The 25,707-nt window shown below is 33.8% G+C and overlaps 1 protein-coding gene across 3 annotated transcripts in view; it reads left to right on the top strand.

Annotated features, from left to right (window-relative positions):
* Positions 1-25,707, top strand: part of LRBA (LPS responsive beige-like anchor protein) — a 575,445-nt gene that overhangs the window by 70,893 nt on the left and 478,845 nt on the right. For all 3 annotated transcript variants that reach the window (XM_033134087.1, XM_033134086.1, XM_033134088.1), the window contains 9 exons: positions 22-168; positions 2,014-2,211; positions 2,394-2,527; positions 4,231-4,339; positions 4,646-4,798; positions 9,119-9,287; positions 11,523-11,602; positions 12,978-13,040; positions 15,015-15,112. In XM_033134087.1, the coding sequence (XP_032989978.1) occupies positions 22-168; positions 2,014-2,211; positions 2,394-2,527; positions 4,231-4,339; positions 4,646-4,798; positions 9,119-9,287; positions 11,523-11,602; positions 12,978-13,040; positions 15,015-15,112 (1,151 nt within the window). The remainder of the gene's footprint in view (positions 1-21; positions 169-2,013; positions 2,212-2,393; positions 2,528-4,230; positions 4,340-4,645; positions 4,799-9,118; positions 9,288-11,522; positions 11,603-12,977; positions 13,041-15,014; positions 15,113-25,707) is intronic.

The raw sequence follows: 25,707 nt of genomic DNA, 5'->3' as shown, positions 1-25,707 counted from the left end.
AAAATCTGTTTTCTTTCACAGACCTTTGACAAATGTTTCCTGGGCTCATCCGAAACAGCAGATGCTAACAGAGTATTCTGTGGTCAGATGACTGCAGTTTACCTTTTTAGTGAAGCTCTTAACGCAGCTCAGATTTTTGCTATTTATCAGTTGGGCTTGGGATACAAGGTACTTTACTTGCTGTTCACTGCTTAACCTGTGTTAGTTGAGCTTGATTTAAAGGTGGGTGATGCATGAGGCAACTTACCTTGAGTTACCAACTGAATGTCAAAGTAACCAGGGGCACTACCGTGAAGTCATAGGAGTCCAAATGGTACTTTAACTTCAGGGGGGAAACAGTGTACTTGTCATATGTGGGGCACTAGGTTAAGTTTCAGCTTTGGTTCATGCTGCATTTCTTTTGAGGATGTCATACCGTGTTTCCCTGAAAATAAGACCTAGCCGGACAATCAGCTCTAATGTCTCTTTTGGAGCAAAAATTAACTTAAGACCCTTATAGTAAAATAAGACCGGGTCTTATATAATATAATATGATATGATATGATATAATATCCAGTCTTATTTTACTATAAGACCGGGTTTTATATAATACAGTATGGTATGATATGATATAATATAATATATAATATAATACCGGGTTTTATATTAATTTTTGCTCCAAAAGATGCATTAGAGTTGACTGTCCCAGCTAAGTCTTATTTTGGGGAAACGAGGTATCTTTGCACAGCTAATTTTTCAATAGTTGCTGTGATAAAAAGCAATACCATTTGGAAATGAATGTGAAACAGGAAGAAATGAAGATGAGGTATGAAATCCGATTCCAGAGTTGGAGAACTTGTGTAGTGCCCAAGATGCATAGACACCCTGTTAATAAGTAATTTTGCTAATATAATAATGAAGGAAACAAATGTGTTATTTTTCTTTCAACCTGTGCTTTGTTTGGATCAAACTACCTAATAAACAGAAGTGTTCAATATTTATTTTGGTCTAGAGCACCATAAAAAAATTACTGAGAAGCTAAGAGTGTCATGAATCAAGAAAACTTGGGAACCTTTAGGTTAAGTTGTTAGTCTATATTGGTTTCAGGGGGAGAAACCAATGTCTGCTGTTTTCCTTGGAAAACAAATCAACTTTATTGAGTTGATTTACAGTCAACTCAAATTATAATTCATCAATAAAGTATACACATATCAGATTACTATACGATCGAGCAATCTTCTGTGTATATATCCAAAATAATTGAAAGCAGAATCTGAGAAATATTTGTGTGCCCATGTTCATTGTAGCATTACTTATAATAGCCGAGAGGTTGAAGCAACCTAATTGTCCATGGACAGATGAATAAAGAAAGTGTGGTATATACATGGAATATTACTCATCTTTAAAAAAGAAGGAAATTCTGTTATATGCTGTAAGAAGGGTGAATCTTAAGGACGTTATGCTAGTCACAAAAAGACAAATACTCTGTGATTCCACTTAAATGAGTTATGTAAAGTAGTCAAACTCATAGGATTGGAAAGTAGAATGGTGGTTGCCAGGGAATGGGAGGAGGTAGAAATGAGATGTTGGATGGGTATAGAGTTTCAGTTTTGCAAGATGTAAAAAGTTCTAGAGATATGTTGTACAGCAGTGTGCATATAGTAGTTAACACCACTGTACTGTACACTTAAAAATATTTAAGAGGGTAAGTTTTGTGTGCTTTTTACCACAATTTTTAAATAACAATAAAGAAAATAAAGTGAAAAAAAGGGACAAAATACGTTCTAAGTTTTACATTTTGTTAAATGCAGAGTTTTAATGGTAAGTTTAAGTTGACTTGTTTCCCATTATATCCTTAAAATGAATTCATTTCACTTCAGAAGTAATGGAATGTGCAGGGCTCCTCCTGTTTGTTAGTGTTAGGAAAGTGATCAGTGGTATGTCTCCTTACATTTTTTGTTATCTGTGGTGATTTGTATCTAGATTTTCTTTTTGTGGCATACCATGTTTAACTGCTCTACTTTTTATTCTTAGGGTACATTTAAATTCAAAGCAGAAAGTGACCTGTTCCTTGCTGAGCATCACAAACTTTTATTGTATGATGGCAAACTATCTAGTGCCATTGCATTCACATACAATCCACGCGCTACAGATGCCCAGCTCTGCCTCGAATCATCCCCTAAGGACAACCCTTCAATTTTTGTTCATTCTCCACATGCACTCATGCTTCAGGTACTAACTAGACTCTTTTAATGATATTTTTAATGGTGGGTTTTGATGTATTACTGATGTGTATTTGGTAACTTCTGTTAAACACATGCAATGTAACATTTGATTGTTCCTGTTATGCTTTGTTTTGAATTGTTTTGGAAAAGAAATCATTGGAATTTTCACGGTGTCTTCTGTTTTATAAGGATGTGAAGGCAGTTTTAACACATTCTATCCAAAGTGCTATGCATTCAATTGGAGGAGTACAAGTGCTGTTTCCGCTTTTTGCACAGTTGGATTATCGGCAATACTTATCTGATGAGGTTGACTTGACTATATGGTGAGTGCCTTTGTTTTTTTCTTTAATTTGACGTGAGTTATTTTCATCACTGTTGAGCTGCACAATATTTTTTTCCTTCTTTTAAATTTGTTGTAGGGTTAAAGGAGAGAATATAAAGAAATTTGTGAACTATGCTATCACAAATCCATGTCAATAATAACAGTATTATTTTAAATTCTTTGTCAGTAGGAAATACGGAAGCTCTAAAAAATAGTTTTGTAATTGTTAGAAATAGTGGTAATGGATTTATGAGAAATGAATACATTTTTGTCTCACATTCTAATTAAAAGCTTTTTAAATGGTTTTTGGCAGTGATTTATTATAGGAATATAGCTTTTCATACTTACTGATTGCATTGAAATCTAAAAATTTTGGTGATATGTAATAGGTGATTTAATCTTTTTTATTATATTGTTTATTTGGCATATTTGTCTCCTCTGTTGTAGTGTTGAGTCTGAGTAAGGCAGAGACTTATGAATTCTAGGATGTTATAAAACTTTGGAGAGGATTTATAAATTAATTTTTCATGGCTGTATATTCTGGTAAAACAATAGTAAAAATAATTATATTTAATTTTGATTTGAGTAAATGAGTTTTCCATTCTCCTGTTTGAAAAAACTTTCTCTGATTTATGCTTTTATACATAACTTGTTGTCTACTACAAATGTGTATATGTAATACATATTAATGATGTAATAATTTTCTCCAGATTACTGTTAGGCAACAGCACGACTTTTTTTTTTTTTTCTTCAAGGAATGAGGTATCAAAGCTAGTGTTTATTGACTATATTTTAAAAAAATTAAAATTATCCTTGGCATATTATTTATTTGTTTATTTTTTTGGTTCCACATCCTGTTCTAAAATCTTTGTTATGGGGCATAGTTATTTTCCACTTGGTTATTTATTTATTTGTTTTTAACTTTTACACATCTCTATTGGAATTGCTGACAGTAAAAAGCAATTTTGTGGAGGATGCTGACATAGTCATGTTTCTCTTTTTTTGTGGGAATCTTTGAGAGTCTTTGAGGAGATAACAGCGACCTTATTTCATTTCATTTCGGGTCCTTCTAAAAGTTATGAGGATGGGAGGAGCATGGCTCTTTTCTTTTAAAAGTCTTCTTGACTGACTATTGAATTATGATTTTTCTATTGGAGTAATAAACAGAATTCATAACTTAGTGTTTGAGGACTAACTTTGTCTTCAACTGTACTTTCTTGTCTTCCCCTTTGTGAATGCTCTTCTCCATTCAAAGCTGGCCAGTCTGGAATCCTAACATTGAGGATTTCTACCTTAGTCTGTTCGCTCCAAATGTCTTTCCCCTCTAACCCTCCAAAATTGAATATACTTACTGATTGAAGTTAGATCCGTTCTTTAAGGGCTTTATATACTTATGTTAGCTATCTTATTACTTGTTTTTGGACATTGCTAATTTTTCTCTATTTTGTGCATGTTTGTCATATCGTTTCTAAGTAATTCACTTATCAATGTTTTTGATAAAGTATATGGCCAATTTTGATTAAAGTGAACCTAATCTTACATTAAAATTCTAGTCCTGAAATAATGTTGGAGGTAATTTTATTGGAACTTCAATTTCCTTGAAATAGAGAACTTTTTGTTAAGATAAATGATAGATGACACCTATCTCACTTATTTTTTAATACAATATGTTTTTTCAAACTATAGCCTTTTTTCTTATTGCAGTTCAACTCTGCTGGCTTTTATCATGGAGCTGTTGCGGAACTCAATTGCTATGCAGGAGCAGATGCTTGCCTGCAAGGGCTTTTTGGTAATAGGATATAGTCTTGAGAAGGTAAAGTATGCAGTACTTTCCACATTTTTGATTCTTTATCTGCAGGCCATGGACTTGATCTCCTAAGTGGTCGAGATAGTCTGTCTGCAAGTGTCGCATGGTCATGTAAAATTAGCTAAATTAAAATAATCTTTTGTTGTTTTACCTTGTCCCCATTGCTGTATTAGAGAACTATGGTACTCAGTCTCCTGGCATATTTAACTTTGAGTATAGTTTGTGGGCCAACTATTTTCTGACATTGCCCACCTTTACTTTACTTACCTGGCCTTGTGTTGTACGTGACCTTTGAAATACCTTTCTTCACAGTCTTCCAAATCCCATGTCAGCAGAGCAGTGCTTGAACTTTGCCTTGCATTTGCAAAATATCTGAGTAATCTGCAGAATGGGATGCCTCTGCTCAAGCAGTTGTGTGATCACATTCTTCTTAACCCAGCTATATGGATTCATACCCCAGCCAAGGTAAAAATACTTTCATTTTGTTTTACTATCTTTACCAAGGTTTTGTACTTCAGTGATAATATGAGGATTTTCTTTTATCCTTAGACATGCTTTTATGTAAGATTTCAGTGGATTGTATTTTTTGACTAAGCATATTTCTTTTTTTAGGTAAATTTGCAAGTCAGTATATCTTTTTTTGTAAAGCAATACCAGTATTTTTAAAAAACAGCTATAGTCTTTATTTTCTGTTATGTCAAATAAAATTTTGTTTCAGAGAGACTTTGATTCGCTAAATATAAATCAAAGTTGGACAGTTTCAATGTAAATATAATGTTTTCTATAACTGTAGTTCTGTTTTATTGCAAATATATGTATGTATATATGTGTATATATTTTTTTTCCTTAACTCACTGTGCTCTCTCCCTCTCTTTGCACACGTATCCCTACCAACATGATGAATTCCTGAGTTTAATTCTTATAGAACCTGCTGGAATGTTACCCTTTCTTAAAGATTTCCATGATATACTGGTCTTATTTAATCATTTAAATTTCACATTAATTCACATTATTAAGTACAATTATATTTGCACACTATTTATTACTATAACAACAAACCAATTAATTCTAAGTGAACATAGGTGAGTTTGTGACAAAGTATATAAATAAAACCTTTGATAAATACTAATGTATTTAATTGTCAAAAAATATTAATAGTGGTAGTGTTAAGCAGAACTTGAAGCAGTAATTTTTATAAAATTTCATAATTGCATCTTTCTTATCTGCAGTTTTTGTTAGAAGATGTGTTATTTCAAACTCATTCGTTTTCTCTCCGGTTCCTCTGTCCCTTTTGGTCCACTTGCAATGTCTATCATTGTTTAGCTTAGAATAGCACGTACTTATTTTAGTTGTCAGATAAAAATGTCTGCAGACTTTTTTGCTTTTCTAGAGTCATAGTATCTTATTTTCAGCTGGAGTTTTCAAATGTTAAAGAGAAAAACAGCTGCTGACTCTGATTGCCATTTGGAAATAATCAAAGGAGGCAGCTGGAAGTTGCAGCTTTTATCTCCGGGTTAAAATTTGACCTCTTTTTCCTCTATGACCCTCAGTCTTATATCTTTTCAATGATTGTTTCAAGTTACTTTTTAAACCTTTTAGTAGACACTTCTTTGCCTTACTAAACAGCATATTTGTAAGGCTTTGGGTCTCTTTTGATGTGGTCAAAAAGCCTCTTATTAATACTTGGTTGTAGGGAAATGTTTTTATAATTTTATTATATCATTTCCTTAAGTTCCTAGTATTATTACCCTTTATTTCTTACCTTTTCCTTGTTAATAATTTTCTTTAATTTCCTGTTTAGAATTTGCAATTGATTTGGTAATGTTAAACTTTCCGTCTGTTTTAGCCATCTGCTTTGTATATCCATGAGGAGTTATATCTACTTTTATTTTATTATAAAGGTAGTTATAACAAAGGGCAGATCCAAAGTTTGTTCGACTTGAAGGTCATACAATTTGGGAGAGGGAGGAGCTTTTTAAGAAAAAGAATATGACATAATGTATACCAAATTAGGTTTAGGGTCTTGGAAGGAACCCTTATAGAAGAGTGGGCATAAAGTATAACCTTTATTATCTTCATGGTAAACTAACTTCTAGTTACGGACCTTGGGAATATGGAGGTATGAATCACCCTTTGCTTTGGAAAAGGGTGCTCACAGTGATTTATAATATCCATTTATGTTTGATCTGCTCAGAGACAGTCTTATGAACTCACAAGAGAGAATGTCCTTGTGTACAAGTAGTCTTAATTGTTGAGTAGCTACTTTATGCTGGGTGTATGGATACAGCGCTGAACAAGACAGATCTAATTCCTGCCCTCATAGAATTTAGGCTTGAGGCCTCTGTTCTTTTGTCAGTATGTTGCTATTAAATCCTATCCAGTTTTCCATAGTTTTATTTATCAACTTTTGGCCAGAATTACTGTATGTTTTTAACATACCACTCTCAGGAAGTCATTTCTTAGCCGCCAAACTTGTAATGGTTTCCCATTGTTTTCAGTATAAAGTAGTCTGCTTTCTAGCATCAAGTTTTCATGCCAATTCTCATTTCTAGGCTTTCTATCTTAAAAGCTCGGTTATCCTCAATGGCTAGGATGGTACCAAAATGTTAACCCAGAGCAGTGTTTTCACTCTTGGCTGTCAAGAGAATTAGGAGAGTTTTTTTTTTTTTTGAAGTAAAACAGAATCCCATCCCCTTTACCCTAGATTCTGATTTAATTGGTGTGGAACACGTATCATTGCTTTTTTAAAAAAAATGTTTTTCAGGTATTTTAATGCACAGTCAAGACTGAGAACCGTTTTTCTAGATCTAGGGAAACCTTTTGTATCATTTACCATTATTTTCTGTTAGAAATTTCCTATTTCTACCTATCTTACTACTCATCTTCAAAGCCTGCCTTAATACCGACTTTATTCCTGAAGGTTTTCTTGACTCTTTTCGTTTATCTTATAATCATTTCTCTGGCTTCTGCGTTCCCAGCACTTAACGTCCTTGCCACTGATGATTAGTTACATATTGGCACCTGACCTTTCTTTGTTTCTGTACGTGTCTTTAGTATCTTTGGCTTTTCATTTAAATTCGTGTGTATTTTTTATCTTAACTGGGATTCAGCTACTGAGGTTCAGTGTGTACGCCATCGTACTTCCATTACACAGTGCTATGCATATAGATGGATATAAATATTTTCTGGTTAACTGAAATAGCATAGTTAAGAATCTGAACCATGTCATAAAAAGTGTCATATAGCCTTAAGGACAAGTAAACTTGGCCTAACCATTTGAACAGTAGTAGCTGTTATCTTTAGCAAGTCAGTGGATTATAGTGTATATATAATTTTCTAAATACCATGTTTCCCCGAAAATAAGACCTAGCCAGACAATCAGCTCTAATGCGTCTTTTGAAGCAAAAATTAATATAAGACCTGGTATTATATTATGTTATATCTGGTATTATATTATATTATATTATATTATATTATACCCCGACTTATAGTAAAATAAGACCAGGTCGTATATTAATGTTTGCTCCAAAAGACGCATTAGAGCTGATGGTCCGGCTAGGTTTTATTTTTGGGAACACACGGTAATCATCTTCTAAGCCTCAATTTTAAATGGTTCAGAATCTGCCACTCTATACCATTATAATTACTGATTGACTCTCTAATTCATTTAGCCTTAATTGTGTATTTATTGGGCTTCTGGATGATAGGTACTTGATTTTCTCTTTCTAAAGAAATCACTGGGTATCTTGAAAGGATGAAAACCAAAATGCCCTCAAAGTGCAGGGAAAGTAAATCAAATTCCCTCAAAATACAGGGAAGAAGTAGTTTGGACTTTGGCTACAGGGGGAGTATACATGCCCTTCTTAAAGTTATTCAGTTTATGAAGTATATCCACTAGCAGTGAAATGAAAAATTCTTGATTTCGACATGAGAGTAGGGAAAAGCAGTCGTTACATTGGGCTGTATAAGTACTAGAGTATATAGTTGATGATGAGCTTTAGAGCCAAAATTTCACTGACATTTTGTGTTAAGATGAAATGTGCAGCGGCACCATTTACCTCTTTCTTTTTCTTACATATTAAGAGATTATGTTTTGAAGTTAATATGTTCTCATATGTTTTTTTAGACTATGTATTTAGAAATAAGACTCATAGACTCCTTCCCTAACTGGGGCACAGAGATGATAAACATGTTCAGAAACTGCAATGTCACGATTACATTCTTTGTAGTAATGAGTGATTATGACAGAATTCTAGTTTTCTAATAAGTATTTCTTAAGATGGGCTTTACATGTTTTTTTATAGTTTTGTTTCTTTTAACTTGTTTCTACTTCTTTGAGCTATTCCTACTTCTTTTTTCTTTCAAGTTATTCTAGCTTCTAATTTTCTCCAAGACAAAGAAAATCTGTAGATTATTAAAATAACTATGTATAGTATAAGTACCATAGTAAGTTTATTATAAAGAAGTTAGACATGCTCATGAGTAATTGCTGATAGCAAAATCAGAATCAAACAGTTTTTTTTCATAGACTAGTGCAAAAATTGGATATATTTGGGGGTGTGTATAACGGTACTGTAAAAGAAGAATTTATCTGGTTTGGTTTTATAGGGAGTGTGTGTGTTTGTGTGATATGTGTTATCTGTTATCATGGATGCTATTATCAAGCTTAGCATCTTAATTTTGGGAACAACCATGGTTTAAGTAAGTCAGCCTGGAGTTATTACTGCAAATGGGTAAAATGCTGGTCTATTTCTTTGATTTAACCTCTTCATTTTGATTCTTTAGGTCCAGTTGACACTCTATACTTATCTGTCCACTGAGTTCATTAGTACTGTCAACATATATAATGCCATTCGGAGAGTTGGCACAGTGCTTCTCATCATGCATACGCTGAAATTTTACTACTGGGCAGTGAACCCTCAGGATCGAAGTGGCATCACCCCCAAAGGATTAGGTATGTCATCTCTTTTCATATATTATGTTATACGTTGGCGAATCAGGATTTCATATTTTTGTTTGTTTTAACCAGTCCTGTTAGAGTATTCTGGAAGTTTTTCTAAATCTCCTCATGGCAAAATTTTACTTTAATCTTGTTGATAATTTTTATAGTTTGTCCTAAATCGTGGTTGCCAGAAGTTAATAACTTGGTATTTTCATAAAAGAATGCTGACTTTGCTGGTATGAGTTGTTTGGGAAGCAAATATTACTAGAATATTTGTTTTAAGACACTGAACATGAGAAGAAATTCTGTATTAGTGACTAGAATTGATGCTGAGGCCATTGTCACCATCAGATCATTGAAAACAAGTGTTTTTGGGGAGACAGAGGTTTCTTGCAGAAGTAGGAAGTATCTGCTTCTAAGAAATAGTATAATGAAATTACAAAATCTCAGTAATTATTTTCCTGTATAATCTGGACTAAATTGCTAGAAGGATCGTGTTCATCATGTCAACAGTTTGCGGAAGGGATCAATGTAAAAATTTTGACAAATGGTGGCTCTTTTGGTTGTAAGTACTGTAAAACCTGCTACAAACTGGCTTACGTCGTAAAAGGGAGTTAATCAGCTCATATAAACTGCCAGTTTCAGTAACACTTGGTGCAAGGATTCAATGTGGCCCTTGGACTCAGTTTGTCTCTCTTCGTTTCCCAGTTCTTCGCTGTGGGCTCTTTTCATGTATTTTTATAGTTCCAAGCAGTCACTCTACCTTCACACCCTCACAACTTGAAATCCAGCACCAGAGCGTCTGTCTGTGTCAGGCATTTCCAGCAGGAATCTCTTTTAGTGTCTTTGTTGCTTATTGGCTCTGATTGCATCATGTGTGGCAGGTATTCATCAGGTCGCCCAGACATGGACGCCCCTTTCACCTCTGAAACACGTGATCTGAGAGTGAGGAGGGGTATTCTGTCTCTTGACAAAAATTGAGGGCTGTTGCTTGAAATCAGGAAATAGATGGTGGAGAGTTAGTTAAACAACATATGTTCTGAGTCTACACAAAAGCTTTGGCTGTTCAGTGACTTACACAGATAAGGTTTCCTATTTTTACAATAGTTTTTTAGTCCTTTTCCAAATACACTCGATTGACTCTCAGACAATATTCTGTCTATAATGTAGAAGCGGTGAGGACATGCAGAAGTCACATGACCTGTTAGGGCTGGAAGGTCGTGGCAGATCTGGAACCGGGTCACGATTTCCTGATGACTGTTTCATGTGCTGCAGATGCATTGTGCACTGTTCTGGGTGTTAGTGTTAATTCTGATCTTGATTGTATAACTGATTAGTGACCTTGGGAAAGTCTCATACATCAAGTGAGAGAGCTGGACAAACTTTGTGATTCTGTTTAACTCTGTAACCTATTCTTTGTCTAGGAGTTGTCATGTGGAACAAATTTTAAACAATTTTCTTCCTATTTTCATTGATGTGTTCAAGGTCATGGTGGTCCTATGCTTTGGTGGTCTAGGAACTAGCTGTACATAGTGATTAGTTGGGGAAAAATTGCAGAAAACAGGTACTAACTTAGGATCTTGGAACAATGGGTGTTTGGTTTCAAAAGCTTTCTACTTTGGAATTACATGTTTGAGACACGAAAATTGACTTTAATGTGAGCCATGTGTGACCAAGGACTTGCTCAAGAAGAGATCGAGATGCCAGAGGTAGTCAACATACTGTTTCACTTCTTCACGAATGATACTGTTGAGTTGTACTTTTTGAGATTTTTGTGTTAGCTTACAAAATGATAGGAGTTCAGTTTTTTCATACTATTAATAAATTCACATATAAAGTTTAGATTTTCCTTTGCATTTTTCTTTGTAAACTTGTTACTATGTTACCATAGTAACATTCTCAGAGTCTTTTAAAACAAAATATAACTGCATTTTATTAATGAATACAAATTTTATTACCTCATTTTTATGTGTTGGAACTCCTTTGACATTATTCAGAAACAAACTTCTTCATGGTAGATTCAGCATAACTCATTTTGTACATTTGGAGCATTACATATACAATTGCATATGAGATTGAGCACTTGTCTTTCTAGAGGCATAAAACTCTTTAAGAGACTGACCTTTATGTTTCTTATAAATAAGAAAACATAAAGGAAAAACTTTTGGGAATGAAAATTTTATACTTAGCTTTCAGGTCGTTGAAATACTGAGTGTGTGTGTATATATGTTTTGTTTCTTTTTAAAGATGGACCACGACCTAATCAGAAAGAAATACATTCTCTAAGAGCGTTCTTATTGATGTTCATTAAACAATTAGTGATGAGGGTGAGTTCATATTTCTTATCCTGTCGCATATGTGTATTGTACCTTGTAATTTCAGATAAAGTACAATCTTGGTTTATTTACTATTTGCTCAGTTACTAGGGTTTATTTAGTATTTGCTCTGTTACATTGGAAAATATAATACTTTGAAAGAACTTGTTGAACATATTTTTTAAAGAAACGCATGTTTTTATGTTTTTTTCTTTTCATCTTTCTTGAGCATGTAGGGGGATATACATTATTGCAGAATTGGAGATTGATAGTTGTAATATAAATTATATGAATTTCTGTAGGAACTCAAGTGTATTTATTCTTTCATGCAGTAAATATTTACTGAGTTTCTATTACTTTCACTATTCTTGGCACTGCTTGATGCCGTAGTCAACAAAGCTGCTCAAGGAGGTTTTATTTTTAGGGGACTCCTTGTACATGACATTCAGATTTTGAGAAATAATTTTCCTGTGTAAATGTACCAGATAGGTGTGTCAGCCTTTAGAAGTCATTGTATTTTGTCCTATTTCATTCTACTATAGGTTGAGTATTATAAAGTTTAATGTTATTTTTTAAGGAAGATGTTTTGGTTTTATAAGTTGGCAATGTAAAAATTTATTTGTTGCCAATACTTTATTCAACATTTTCCTATATTATTTTATTTCTTATTCTTTACAATTAATGCTTTATTACTAGCTGTCACATACTATTATGGTAAGTAGACCTAACTTTTAGTATCTTTCAGACTCAGATACATTATTTCCATTTATTAAAATGTTTATCCCTTGAATTGTTTGTTTTTCTATTCTTTCCTGCTGTTTTTGTTTCTCAATTCTCTATTGTTCTTTTTTGAGATTGCATCTTTGTATTACGATTAATAAGTTGATGCAGTATGTTGAACATTTTCATACTTAGTTCACATTTAAAAGTCCAGTGTTTTTCCCAGTGAAATTACTGTTTGATATTTAGCACCTGACATTTTAACTTGGTAATTTTAGAAACTGTTGATTTTATTTTCCAAATATAATAGACAAATTAAGTAGAAAAATTGTTTTCTGTATTTAGAGAAGTGATGGGTGTGGATAATACTCTTAGTTCTCATTAATTATTTTTGCATACTTCAGGATTCTATAGCTTTACAAGATAGGTTATCATATTATATAAGGGGCAGCAAACAGGATATTGATGTCAGACTTCTTTTGACTTCTATACAGTCTTGAATACTGCATGTCTTTAGTGCTTCCCCCAATTTTTGTTTTAAATTTAGATTCTATGTTACATTATCTATTTATAGCAACTGACCAAGTTGATAAATCTATGTGCATAGTTTCCCTTTAAAAATTTCTTTATATGTAAGTTTAAGATACTTGTATTATGTTTTTTAAAGGATTCTGGAGTAAAGGAAGATGAACTACAGTCCATTCTTAATTACCTGCTCACTATGCATGAGGTAACATTTGAATTTTATATTTTTGAGTTTTACTTCTTGAAGCTGTATTATGAGCTCTTTTTTTTTTAAAGTTAAATCTTTCATTAATGATATAACTATAATGAGGAGTAAATGTATCTAGAATTAAATCTTAGGAACCCTCATATAAATATCCTTTATTGCCACAAGAGGGCTCTGAGAAATACCATGAAAGGCTTTAAAAAGTGTTAAAAATTATATCTCATTGAATTAATTATAAAGTATACCAAAAAATACTTTCAGTGTATTTCTAGGAAGCAGTGTAACAAATGGAAAAACAGATATGAAAATATATGACTAAGAGTGATTAGAATTTTCAGTGCATAACACAGTTTTCCTGTTGATTTTGCATGTTCAAATACTGTTAAGTTAAACAACTCATTTGTAATGGGATTTAAAATTACGTGGTTGAAAGGAGGTTGAAATGTCTGCATTTTTCCCTTTATTTTTCAGCACTGGGAAAATGTAACATATGCCAGATGTAGTCTAACCAAATAATCTGATTAAATGTGTTTTAAATAGTTAAACTTTGGAAATTGGAATTTCATATAAAGCACAACATTTTAAATGATAATTTACATTCCTGTGTTACAGTTCATGTCTTGTGAATTAATAAATATCTGTTACAGTATGAAATAGTACCTTCTTTAATCATTAATATATGAGAGATATTTGGACCTATCTTTGTTAATTGGGGCAGAAAAGAATGGATTAAATTTTTTGATTGGATCATATTTGATTCAAACATTGATGATTGTGATTTCTTTTTCCTGTTGAATAGGGTATTCTATTATATTTTTAGATTTCCCTGAAATCTAAATGTAATAGTTGAAGATTTTCAGTTGGATTTCCTAGTAACCTGCTGTTACTATGTGATTTTTTTTTTTTTTAATCAACCCTAAAGAACTGAAGTATAAAAGAGAAACTGGAAGTCATAGGAATCTTCTGTGTTCCCTGAATCTGTTAAATTCAGGGCTCTTTCTGGTCCTTCAAATGACACTTTTCCAAAGCATACGTGCCCCAGCTTAGATCATTTACTTAGCATAGTGAGAATTAGGTACTTAAGTACCCACTATAGCGAAAGATCAAAAGCTGTGAATGAAAACCTAGAGGCAGGGCAACAGAAAAAGCTAACTGCTGCTTCCCTTTCCCTCTTTGGGGTAGGTAGTATTGCCCAAGTTTTCCCTAATGACATGCATGCATACTGAAATATTCAAGAAAGGTTGTGAATAATTTTTCTGAAATTTTATTTTAGAGCTCATAAATGCTCCTGCGCTATTCTGTAAATGTAGTCAAGTTACATGACATACAGTAGTATGTTGACTCAATAAACATTTATTGATAATCTATATAATTAATACTGAAAATATCTATATCATTACTTGATATCTCTATCATTAATACTGAAAGATAACATAGGAGAACTATCCAGTCATCATCTCCCCAAAAGTCTTTTTTTTGGAGTTAGTTTCTTGAGAGACTCAGTGAACAAAGTTGTTCAGGTTAAGTTTAAGAAATGATACATAATAGGTCGCCCCCAATCCTACCACCGGATTCACAACCTCTGTTAGCTCAGGCTGTATTATGTCATGCTGTGATAAAAAAGAACAACGTAGTTCCCGCTTCCCGGAATTTCTTGATGTATAAACCTTCCTTCAAAAAAAAATCCTGTTAAGTCATATCTACTATAACTATAGAATATGTTTTAGAAAATCTTGATGTAGTGTAATATGAGGCATTTTATTTCTTTGATTAAGTTATTTGACTGGTGATGTATATTTTTAGTTATACTAACAAATATGTATATGTAAGAAACCAATTTGTTAAAAACAAGTACAATTGTATACATGTCCACTTATTTTTTTAAAGTTGAAATTTCTATTATTTCAGAAGTATTCAGTATTCAAATAAGTTGTTTTTACTTTACTTTAAAATTTTTTTCTAAAATGATTTTAGGATGACAATCTAATGGATGTCCTACAGTTGCTTGTTGCATTAATGTCAGAACATCCAAGCTCTATGATACCTGCTTTTGACCAAAGAAATGGGTTACGGTAAGAGTTCTAACATACCAAGGTTTTTAATATGTTTAATTGTGGGGATTAGTTGGGAAATGATAGTCTTAGCTCTGAAAAGTATTTATGAATTTATATGCTAAAATCAGTTAAAATATAAGATCCCTTTTTGTCATATGTTTTTTGAAGAAATCTTTAATTGTGGAGGCTCTTACTATTCTTGAGGAGAGATTAGGTAAATCATTCCACTGTTTTGTGTAGTTAGGGCTGGTATACGGATAACGTAAGGTCAAATTGTTTAGCAGCGTTATCTTTAGGTCCCACAATGTAGTCTTCAGTTGTGATCCAAGAGATCTCTGTCCTCTTTATAATATCACTTTCTCCACCCACAAATCCAAATCACCATTTTATTAGTGTACTCAGGCTGCCATAACAAAATATCATAGACCAGGTGGATTAAACAACAGAAATTTATTTTCTCACGTTACTGGAAATCCAAGATCAAGGTGACAGCAGGGTTGGTGTCTTGTGAGGGCTCTCCCTCTGGGTGCAGGTAGCAGCCTTCTCACTTGATCTCTTCTTGATGTATGTATGCACAGACTGAAGGAGAGAGAGAGGGAGATCAAGCCCCTTGTCTCTTCTTTATAAGGACTCTAATCCTATTGAATTAGGGACCCACTTTATGGCCTCATTTAATATTAATCACTTTCGTATAGGCCCACCTCCAATACAGCCACACTGGGGGTTAAGGCTTTAACATATGAATGGGTGGCACACATTCGGTGCTTAACAGTCATCAACAACAAAACAATACTTTTGTTTTAATGAGAAGGTTTTTGGGCCACAAAAGTTTAATAACTACTTTGCTGCATGATCAGCTACAGTAACTAATTTAATGATCTAGTTATAATAAATTTCCCACATCAGTCCTCTATTACAAATCCTTTATTTGGTATTCTCGAACACTTTGTAAGATAGAAGATGACTTTATACATTATACTTAAGAAGTGTAGTTTCAAAGTTCTCCAGAGAAACCAGAACTAAAAGGACGTGTGTGTGTGTGTGTGTGTGTGTGTGTGTGTGTGTGTGAGATACTGAAATTTATTTTAAGGAATTGGTTCATGCAATTGTGGAGGCTGACAAGTGCAAAATTTGCAGGGTAGGCTGGCAGGCTGGAGACCCAGGTAAGAGCTGATGTTACAATTCAAGTTCAAAGGCAGTCTGCTGGCAGTAGTCCCTCTTCCTCTAGGGAGGTCAGGTTTTGTTTTTTGTTTTTTTTTTAAATATTAAGGCATTCAATTGATAGGACAAGGCCCACCGACATTATGGAGGATAATCTGCTTTACTCAAAATCTACTGACTTAAATGTTAGAGTAAATGCTTGCCACATAGAATGATTTAGGAGTATTCCCTGCTCTTCAATTTTCTTGAACAGTTCTTTAAATCCTTGTTAAAATTTACCAGTGAAGTTCTCTAGGTGTGGAATTTTCTTCATAGAGATGTTTTTAGCTACAAATTCAATTTCCTTAACATATATAGGGCTATTTGGGTTACCTGTTGCTTTTTCGATGAGCTTTGGTAAGTTTGTATCTATAAAGGAATCTTCTATTTCATCTAAATTATCAAATTTATTGGTCTAAAGTTGTTTTTATTTCCATTTAAATATCTGAACAGCCTGTTGATGTCATCTCTCTCATTTCTGATACTAATAATCTTCTTTTTTTTTTTTTGCCAGATCAATTTGGTTAGAGGTTGAACAAATCTATAGTTTGTCACTGTTTTGGGACCTTTCTTTTTGTTGAATATAGGCATTTAGTGCTATAGATTTCTTCCTAAACACTTTTAGTTTAATCTCATTTTTAGTCAGTTAAAAATACTTGCTTTTTTTGTTTTTATTTCTTGTTTTATCCATGTGGTTTTTAGAGGTGTGTTCCAGAGATATTTTTATGTTTGAGTTTTAATTTAATTCCATTGTGGTCTATCAGCATCTTTGTGTGGCTTGAATCCTTTTAAATTTATTGACGCTAGCTTTATGAATGTGGCATATCTGGGTAAAACTTCCATGTACACTGGAAAAGTACATGTCTTCTGATGTTGTTGGATGGAGTGTTCTATAAGGCTTAGTTAGGCTAACTCAATAGGGTTCTTGAAATCTTTGCCATTACTGACGCCTGATCTACTTGTTCTGTCATTTATTGAGATACGATTATTGAAATCTCTGACTATAATTATATATTTTAAATTTTTTCTTTCTTTATAGTTTTTTTTTCTTCATTTTTTGCTTCCCTGTGTTTTAACTGATACTAAGTACATCTGTATTTAGGACTCTTATGTTGTTTTGGGAAATTGATGCTTTTATAACTGTGTTACTTCCTTTTTAATTCCTGGAAAAGTTTCTTGATGTGAAATCTGTTGTGACTTTATATAGTGAATCCGCTTTCTTTTGCTGTGGATTTGTATTATTTATCTTTTTTTCCGTCTTTTTAATTTAGCTATGTCTTTATATTTAATTGAATTTCTTGTTGACAGAGTCTAATGGCTAATTTTATGTATACTTGGCTGGGTCACAGTTCCTTGATATTTGGTCAAACATTATTCCGGATATTTATTTGAAAGTGGTTTTTGGATGTGTTCAATATTCAAGTTGGTGGACTTTGAAGAAAACTGGTTTCTGTCCATAATGTGGGTTGGCTTCATCAAATTAGTTAAAGGCTTTAGTAGAATCAACACTTGCCTTCCGAGCAAAAAGGAATTCTGCTGACAGAATGCCCTTGGACTTGAACTACAACTTTTTTCTCACTCTCCAGAGTACTGATGTACCCTGCAGATTCTGGATTTAGTAAGCCTCCGCAATGCATGAGCCCATTCCTTAAAATAAATTAATCTCTCTGTCTCCCTTTCTCTCCCTATGTCTCTGTCATTCTCTGCATATTGTGTCATTCTCTGCACATTCCTGTGGAAAACAATGAGTAGTATATTCAGTGTAGACGGAAGTTTTATATTTTTAAAATGTACTCTGAGAAACTCAAGTCTTTTTATTGTTTTTAAACTATTTACTTTCAATGTAATTATTGATACTGGTTTTATTTTCATCTAGCATTTTATTACTTATTTGCCACAGTATAATTTTTTCCTGTGTTTCTCCTTTCCTCTGTTCTTTGTATTTAAATTCTTTTAGTATTCTTTTAAAATTAACCTATTTAGTTTTTGGTCAGTTTCTTTCTAATTTTTTTAACGGTTTTTCTAGAGATTGCACAGTCTACTTAGAGTTAATATTTTATCTCTTCAAATAAAATATAGACCCATTGCAAATTTTTGTTAATCTCCACCATTTTTCCTTTTAACATCTAATGTATTATAAGCTTCTCTAGACAATGTTATGTAGTTTCACTTGTTATATGTAGTTTAAACACTTAAAGGGAAGAAAACTTTTTCTTTTCGATATTTACAATTTCTTTTGCTCCTCCGTCATTCCTGAAGAACTTTATAGCTTTTCTTGTTGAGCGGTTCTCCTGCAAACATAATTTCTTTATTTTGTTTCCCAAAATATTTTTATTTGGCCTTCATCACCCACGTATATTTTTGCTTTATGTAGAATTCTGTGTTTCTAGTTTTTTCCTTTAGTACCTGAAAATATTTTCCCACTGTCTGCTGGCCTCCATGGTTTTTAATGAGAAATTTATGGCAATTCAAGTCTTTCTTTGCTAAATATTATACAATGTCTATATTTTTGTACTTGCTTTGAAGACATATTCTTTTGCCCTCTACCACCTGCAATTTCATTATAATTTTCTTTATCACAAAATTTGAGAAGTTTTAAGCCCTTATTTTCTTTTTCTTTTTTTTTTTCACTTAATATTTCTCTCGTAAATATGTATTTCTCCCGTAAATATGTATAACTTACCCAGTTAGGTAGTTATGTGAGGAGAAGTTACCTCAGTCCTTCTGTGACTTGTATTTTTACCATCTCTCTGTTAAATTTCTTTCTGGCCTGCTGCTCACCTTTCATTGTGATTGCAACCTTGTCTAGCAAAGCTGCAGGTTTCCCCTTTCATTCATAACTCAGTCTGCAACTTTTTGCTGAAAAACTGAAGTATTCATTCCTTACTCTGAATGAATCAAGTCTGCCCCTCTGAAAGTAACACTGTTGCTTTTTGCTGCCAGCCCCAAGCTGGTAAAACTACACTTCTCACTAACTACAACTACACTTCTCACCAACTGAACTGGGTAGTGGTTTGGGAGTTAGCTCCACTGAGGAAGGAGAAAAGGAAAGAAAAAGAAAAAAAAAATGAGCAAAGAAAGAAGAAACTGCATTCATTGAGAAAACAATATCTGCAGATTAGACAAGGCAAATTATTAAACAGAGAAAAAGCCAATAACTTATGGAAAACCAGAGTCCAGAGTTGCCATAACATTTATTATTTGAAAGTGATTCTGGAGTTCTTCTTGATGAAACCATTGTGATTTAGCCAAAGATATTTTTTTAATTTAAGCTGTAGCAAATGTAGACTTTTGCTCTGTTAAAACATCTTAGAATGTGTGGTTTTTAAATCAGTATTAAACTTATGTTAATATTTCTTTTGCAAACAACTTAATTTTTGTTTTACTTGATTAAATCATTGAAGAAAGATATAAACATATCAATGTTGCCCTAAGGTTTGACTGTTACAGTTTTAGTACGTAGTACCATTTGAATTAAAGGATGACTAGTTTCAGATATTTTATGAGATCATAATGTGTCATGGACCTACATGTTTTTAATTCATACTTTAAGAGGAATCAAACTTCTTTTTCTATATTTCCTTTTCTGTTGCTCACTAGAAGATCAACGTTTTTCTTTTTTGTTCATGTGTTTTTTCAAACTTAGTTACTAAACATTGAACTTTTTAGGCAGGGAAGACAGTTGACAATATTTTAAATAATCATAAAAGTTTCTGATTTTTATTTTTTTGTATGTTTATGGGAAAGGAAATGCTATAATGAATCAGTTGAACTTTGCTTGTCCTCAAATTTTGTATTGTACTCAAATTTTGTTGTAATTTGCTTATATTGAAATCTGTGCTCAATGGCCTCAAAGATTTGTTAAAACATTAAATTAGATTACTATGTAATTTTTGAGAATTGAATGTGAAATTTGTTTTCAGGTTTTATTTCTCTTTAATTTTTTTCTTTTGTATTTATTTCTGATTCTCATGCATTACCTGTTACTCAGTTTCCTGTTTTCTTGCTTTTCGTGGTGAGAATTATTTACAAATTTAAATATGTTCTACCATTAAACAGTGATTTCTTTGTATTGATGTTAAAAAAAAAAATGTCGGTAGTCTCCAAAGGCCACTGATAAGCTTGTAATAAGTCAAAAAAAGTCTCTCAAAGCCAGCTTTATACAAGCTATACAGGTAAATTGCATATGTTATACAATTGCATATATTTATGCATGGAAAAGTTACTATAGTTTCTAAATATTCCAGTTTGTTCTCATTTCTTGGTCTTCAGTAAAAGAAACAATAACTAGCATGAGACAAGCAAGATTTTTGTAAGACTTCACGTTTTTTAGAGCAGTTTTATGTTTACAATAAAATTGAGAAGGAGGTACAGAGATTTCTCATGTGCCCCCTGCCCCCACACAGGTATAGCCTCTCATTGTCAACGTCCCCAACCAGAGTGTAGAGTTAATGACCCTACATTGACACATCAGAATCGCACAAAGTTTGCAGTTTACATTATGGTTCACTGTGGTGGTGTACATTTTGTGGATTTTCACAAATGTATGATGGCATGTATCTGTAATTAGGGTATCATGTAGAGGATTTTCACTGCTTTAAAAATATTTCGTGCTCTGCCTGTTCATCTGTTCCCCACAGCACCCCAAGTCCTGTCTCCATAGTTTTATTGTCTCCAGAGTTCTGCCTTTTGCAGAATATCATATAGCAGTTGGAATCATACGGTAGCATTGGCTTCTTTTACTTAGTAGTATTCATTTGAAATTCCTCCATGTCTTTTCATGGCATGATAGCTCATTTCTTTTAGGGTTGAATAATATTATTTGGATGTACACAGTTTATCCATTTTTGTACTGAAGGACATCTTAGTTGCTTGCAAGTTTTGGCTGTTATAAACGTGCATGTGTAGGTTTCTGTGTGGACGTAAGTTTTCAACTCCTTTGGGTAAATACCAAGGAGTGTGGTTGCTGGCTTATATGATGAGAGTATGTTTAGTTTTGTAAGAAACCACCAAACTGTCTTCCAAAGTGGCTGTACCATTTTGTATTCCCATTTGCAATGAAGGAGAGTTCCTGTTCTCCTCCACATTTTCACCAGTATTTGGGGTTGTCAGTCTTCTGGAGTTTGACGATTCTTATAGGTGTGTAGTGGTATCTTCTTGTTTTAATTTGCCTTTCCCAGGTGACATATGATATGGAGCATTTATTCCTATGCTTATTTGCCAACTGTGTATCTTCTTCGATGAGGTGTCTATTAAGGTCTTTGGCTTATTTTTTAATCAGATTGTTCTTATTTTTGAGTTTTAAGAGTTCTTTGTATATTTTGGATAACAGTCCTTTATCAGATGGGTCTTTTGTGAATGTTTTCTCTCAGTCTGTGTCTTGTCTTTCATTTTCACTTGTATTGCTTTTCTTTCTTTCTTTTTTTTATTTAAAGATTTTATTGGGGAAGGGGAACAGGACTGTATTGGGGAACAGTGTGTACTTCCAGGACTTTTTTCCAAGTCAAGTTGTTGTCCTTTCAATCTTAGTTGTGGAGGGTGCTTTTCAGCTTCAAGTTGTTGTCCTTTCAGTCTTAGTTGTGGAGGGCGCAGCTCAACTCCAGGTCCAGTTGCCGTTGCTAGTTGCAGGGGGCGCAGCCCACCATCCCTTGTGGGACTCGAGGAATCGAACTGGAGAGCCCGCGGAGCACTCCAACCAACTGAGCTATCCGGGAGGCAGCTCAGCTCAGGGTGCCGTGTTCAATCTTAGTTGCAGGGGGCGCAGCCCACCATCCCTTGCGGGACTGAAGGAGTTGAACTGGCAACCTTGTGGTTGAGAGCCCACTGGCCCATGTGGGAATCAGTAGCCTTCGGAGTTAGGAGCATGGAGCTCCAACCTCCTGAGCCACGGGCCGGCCCCTTGTATTGCTTTTTGCAGAGCAGAAATTTTAAATTTTAATGAAGTCCAGTTTATCATTTATTTCTTTTGTGGATTGTTCTTTGGTATTGTATCTAAAAAGGCATCACAATACCCAAGGTCGTGTAAGTTTTCTCCTACGTTGTCTTCTAGGAGTTTTATAGTTTTGCATTTTACATTTAGGTCCATTTTGAGTTCATTTTATGAAGGGTATAAGGTCTGTGTTTGGGTTCATTTACTTGCGTGTGGATGTCCAGATGTTTCAGCATCATTTGTTGAAAAGAGTATCTTTGGTTCATTATATTGCATTTGCTTCTCTCATATAAAAGGTCAGTTGACTGTATTTATATGGGTCTATTTCTAGACTGTTCTGTTCCAAAGATCTCTTTGTATATTCTATGCCAATATCATACTGTCTTGATTACTGTAGCTTTATAGTAAGTCTTGATAAGTAAGTCGAAGTCAGGTAACATCAGTCTTACAACTGTTTTTCAATATCGTGTTGGCTTCTCTGGGCTTTTGCTCTCCCTGTGAACTTTAGAACGGGTTGTTTATATCCATAAAGTAACTTACTGGGATTTTCATTGGAATTGCATTGAATCTACAAATCCATTTGGGAAGGATCTTGAGAATATTGAGTCTTCCTATCCATGAACATAGATTTTTCTTTTCATTTATTTAGTTCTTCTTTGAGTTGTGTTCATCAGTTTTGTAGTTTTCATCACATAGATCTTGTCCTTTCAATGTTAGTTGTGGATGATGCTGTTCAGCTTCAAGTTGTTGTCCTTTCAGTCTTAGTTGTGGAGGGCGCAGCTCAACTCCAGGTCCAGTTGCCGTTGACGGATATCTAAGGATTTCATTTTTTTGGGTGCTAATGTAAGTGGTATTGTGTTTTTAATTTCACATTCATTGTTCATTGTTGGTATGTAGGAAAGCAATTGACTGTTGTATGTTAACTTTGTATTCTGTAACCTTACTATAATCACTTTTTAGTTTCAGCATTTTCTGTCAGTTCTTTTAGATTTTCTTCGTAGACGGTCATGTCATCTGTGAGCACACACAGTTTTATGTATTCCTTCACAATCTGCATACCATCTTTTCTCTTTTCTTGCCTTACTGCATTAGCAGGAACTTCTAGTATGATGTTGAAAAGGAGTGGCGAGAGGGGTCATTCTTGTTTTGTACCTGATCTTAACAGGAAAGTGTTTTGAGTTTCTTCCCTTTAAGTCTAATGTTAGCTGTAGGTTTTTTTGTAGATAGTTTTTATCAGGTTGAGAAAGTTCCTCTTTATTTCTAGTTTAGAGTTTTTAACATGAGTGGGTATTGGATTTTGTCAAATGCTCTTCCTGCATCTACTGATAGGATCATTAATTTTTCTTATCTGTTCATATGATGATTATATTAATTGATTTTCAAATATTGAACAATCCTTGCATACCTGAGATAAATCTCACTTGGTCATGGTATATAATACTTTTCATACTTTTTAAAAATTTGATTTGCTAATATTTTCTTGAGAACTTCTTCATCTTTGTTAATGAGAAATACTGGTCTGTAGTTTTCTTGTAATGTTTTTCCTGGGTTTGGTGTAGTGTAATGATGCCTCATGAAATGAGTTAGGAAATCTTCCTTTTGCTTCTTTCTTCCAAAGGATATTTGAGAATTGGTATAATTTCTTTCTTAAATGTTTGGTAGAATTCACCAGTGAACCCATCTGCTTTGGAATGTTATTATTAATTCAGTATCTTTAATATAAGTCTATTCAAATAATCTATCTTTACTTCTGTGCGTTTTAGCAGATTGTATCTTTGAAAGACTTTGTCTATTTCATATAGGTTATAGAATTTGTGGGCATAGAATCATAGTATTCCTTTAGTATTCTTTGTATGTCCATGGGTTCTGTAGTGGTAGCCCCTCTTTCATTGATGATATTGGTAGGATGTGTGCTCTCTTTTTTCCTTAGGCTGACTAAGAGCTTGTTGATTTTATTGATCTGTACAAAGAACTATCTTTTGGTTCTATTGATTTTTCTCTATTGATTTCCTGTTTTCAATTTTGTTGATTTCTACTCTAATACTTATTTCTTTTCTTCTACTTTGGATTGAATTGTCTCCACTTTTTGTAGTTTCCTAGGGTGGAAATTTAGATTACTGATTTTAGATCTTTTTCTTTTTTTAAAGAAAAATTTTTATAAGAGTTCATTTGAACCAAACTGCTGACATAATCTAGGGGACAAGATCTCAAATGCAGAATAATAGTTTTATAATTTCTTTTATGAGTTTGAAATTAAGGATGCAAGTAAAGGATATTACATAGAGGTAGGGGAAAGCAAAGTGGGGCTTGGCTTAACAAGATTATGTGCTTTCTTGAGGGTGTTTATTTCAAAGACATCTTAACCTAGATGCACAGAAACAATGGACAGGGCTTACGTAAGGCAAAGACAAACCTTTTGCTATAGAAGTTACATGCCTGGGGTGTGATTATCCACCCTAACCTTCCTAGTTAGGAATTTATGATCAGATCAGCCTGTTAAGTTACTTTCCATAGAACCCCTTTTTTCATTGACAGTTCCCATTTTTGGTCATAAATCAGTCCAAAGGATGTATTGATGACCAATGTTTTGGTCAGGTAATGTGGTCTCATACTGCTACCGTAGGAAGGCTGATTCCTAGGAAGTCTCAGTATCCACGCTGTCTTGTTGACCACTGGGGATAGAGCAGTACCATGACCCATAACCCTGGGGTCTGAGTTGAGGCTGAATTTTCCCAAAACGGGAAGGGCAGGTAAGTGGAAGGCAGTCAGGTCTTATGGTCTTCATAGCCGGGAGAGGGGAAAACACTCTGGATCATTTCTATCTTGTGAACTATCATGATTCAAGTTTTGCATTGTGTCTCATTTCTTGTATTTGACATCTAGAATAACATTTACATGAGCCATGAAAAGAGTAGTAACAGTTATGTTTTACATGTTCAGTAATCAAAAACAGTTGGACTACATAAAAAATCTCAAAGAATAAGTACAATTATTGTGACTAATATCATTAGTACATAGTTAAAGACAATCAAACAAAATGGATCAGTCCATATCAGTTCAGTATCAGTTCAGTATCAGTCCATAGATATACAGGACCTATGAATCCTTGGGGTAGCTGTCTACCTCTGGTGTCAGGGTTTCTTGCCGTTGAGGAGTCTTTGATGTCTGTAGATGGGTAGATTCCATTTGCACTTAGACACCTGATAAGGAACCTTCCAGTGAGGTTGGAGAGTGTCTTTTGTTTGGTTTCCTTTCCAAAAAACAATCTAAAGTCTTTGTCTCCCAGGAGCTCACTGTGAAAGGAAGTGGTTACCAACTTGGCATTTTCTTGAAGTGATTCTGTCAAACCTTGGCAATGGTGTAAGGTATCTTTTTTCAATAATTTCAGCTCATAAGTTCCTTCATCTAAGTTCAGCCTAAATGCACTGTGATGCATGAAGGAATGCAGTAACTGAAAAATGGGAATCCAGGGATTGGGGAAGAA

This window comes from Rhinolophus ferrumequinum, chromosome 18 (assembly GCF_004115265.2).
Source record: "Rhinolophus ferrumequinum isolate MPI-CBG mRhiFer1 chromosome 18, mRhiFer1_v1.p, whole genome shotgun sequence".
Taxonomy (NCBI): domain Eukaryota; kingdom Metazoa; phylum Chordata; class Mammalia; order Chiroptera; family Rhinolophidae; genus Rhinolophus; species Rhinolophus ferrumequinum.
Note: the sequence above shows the minus strand (reverse complement) of the source record. Positions and strands in the feature narration are given on the sequence as shown.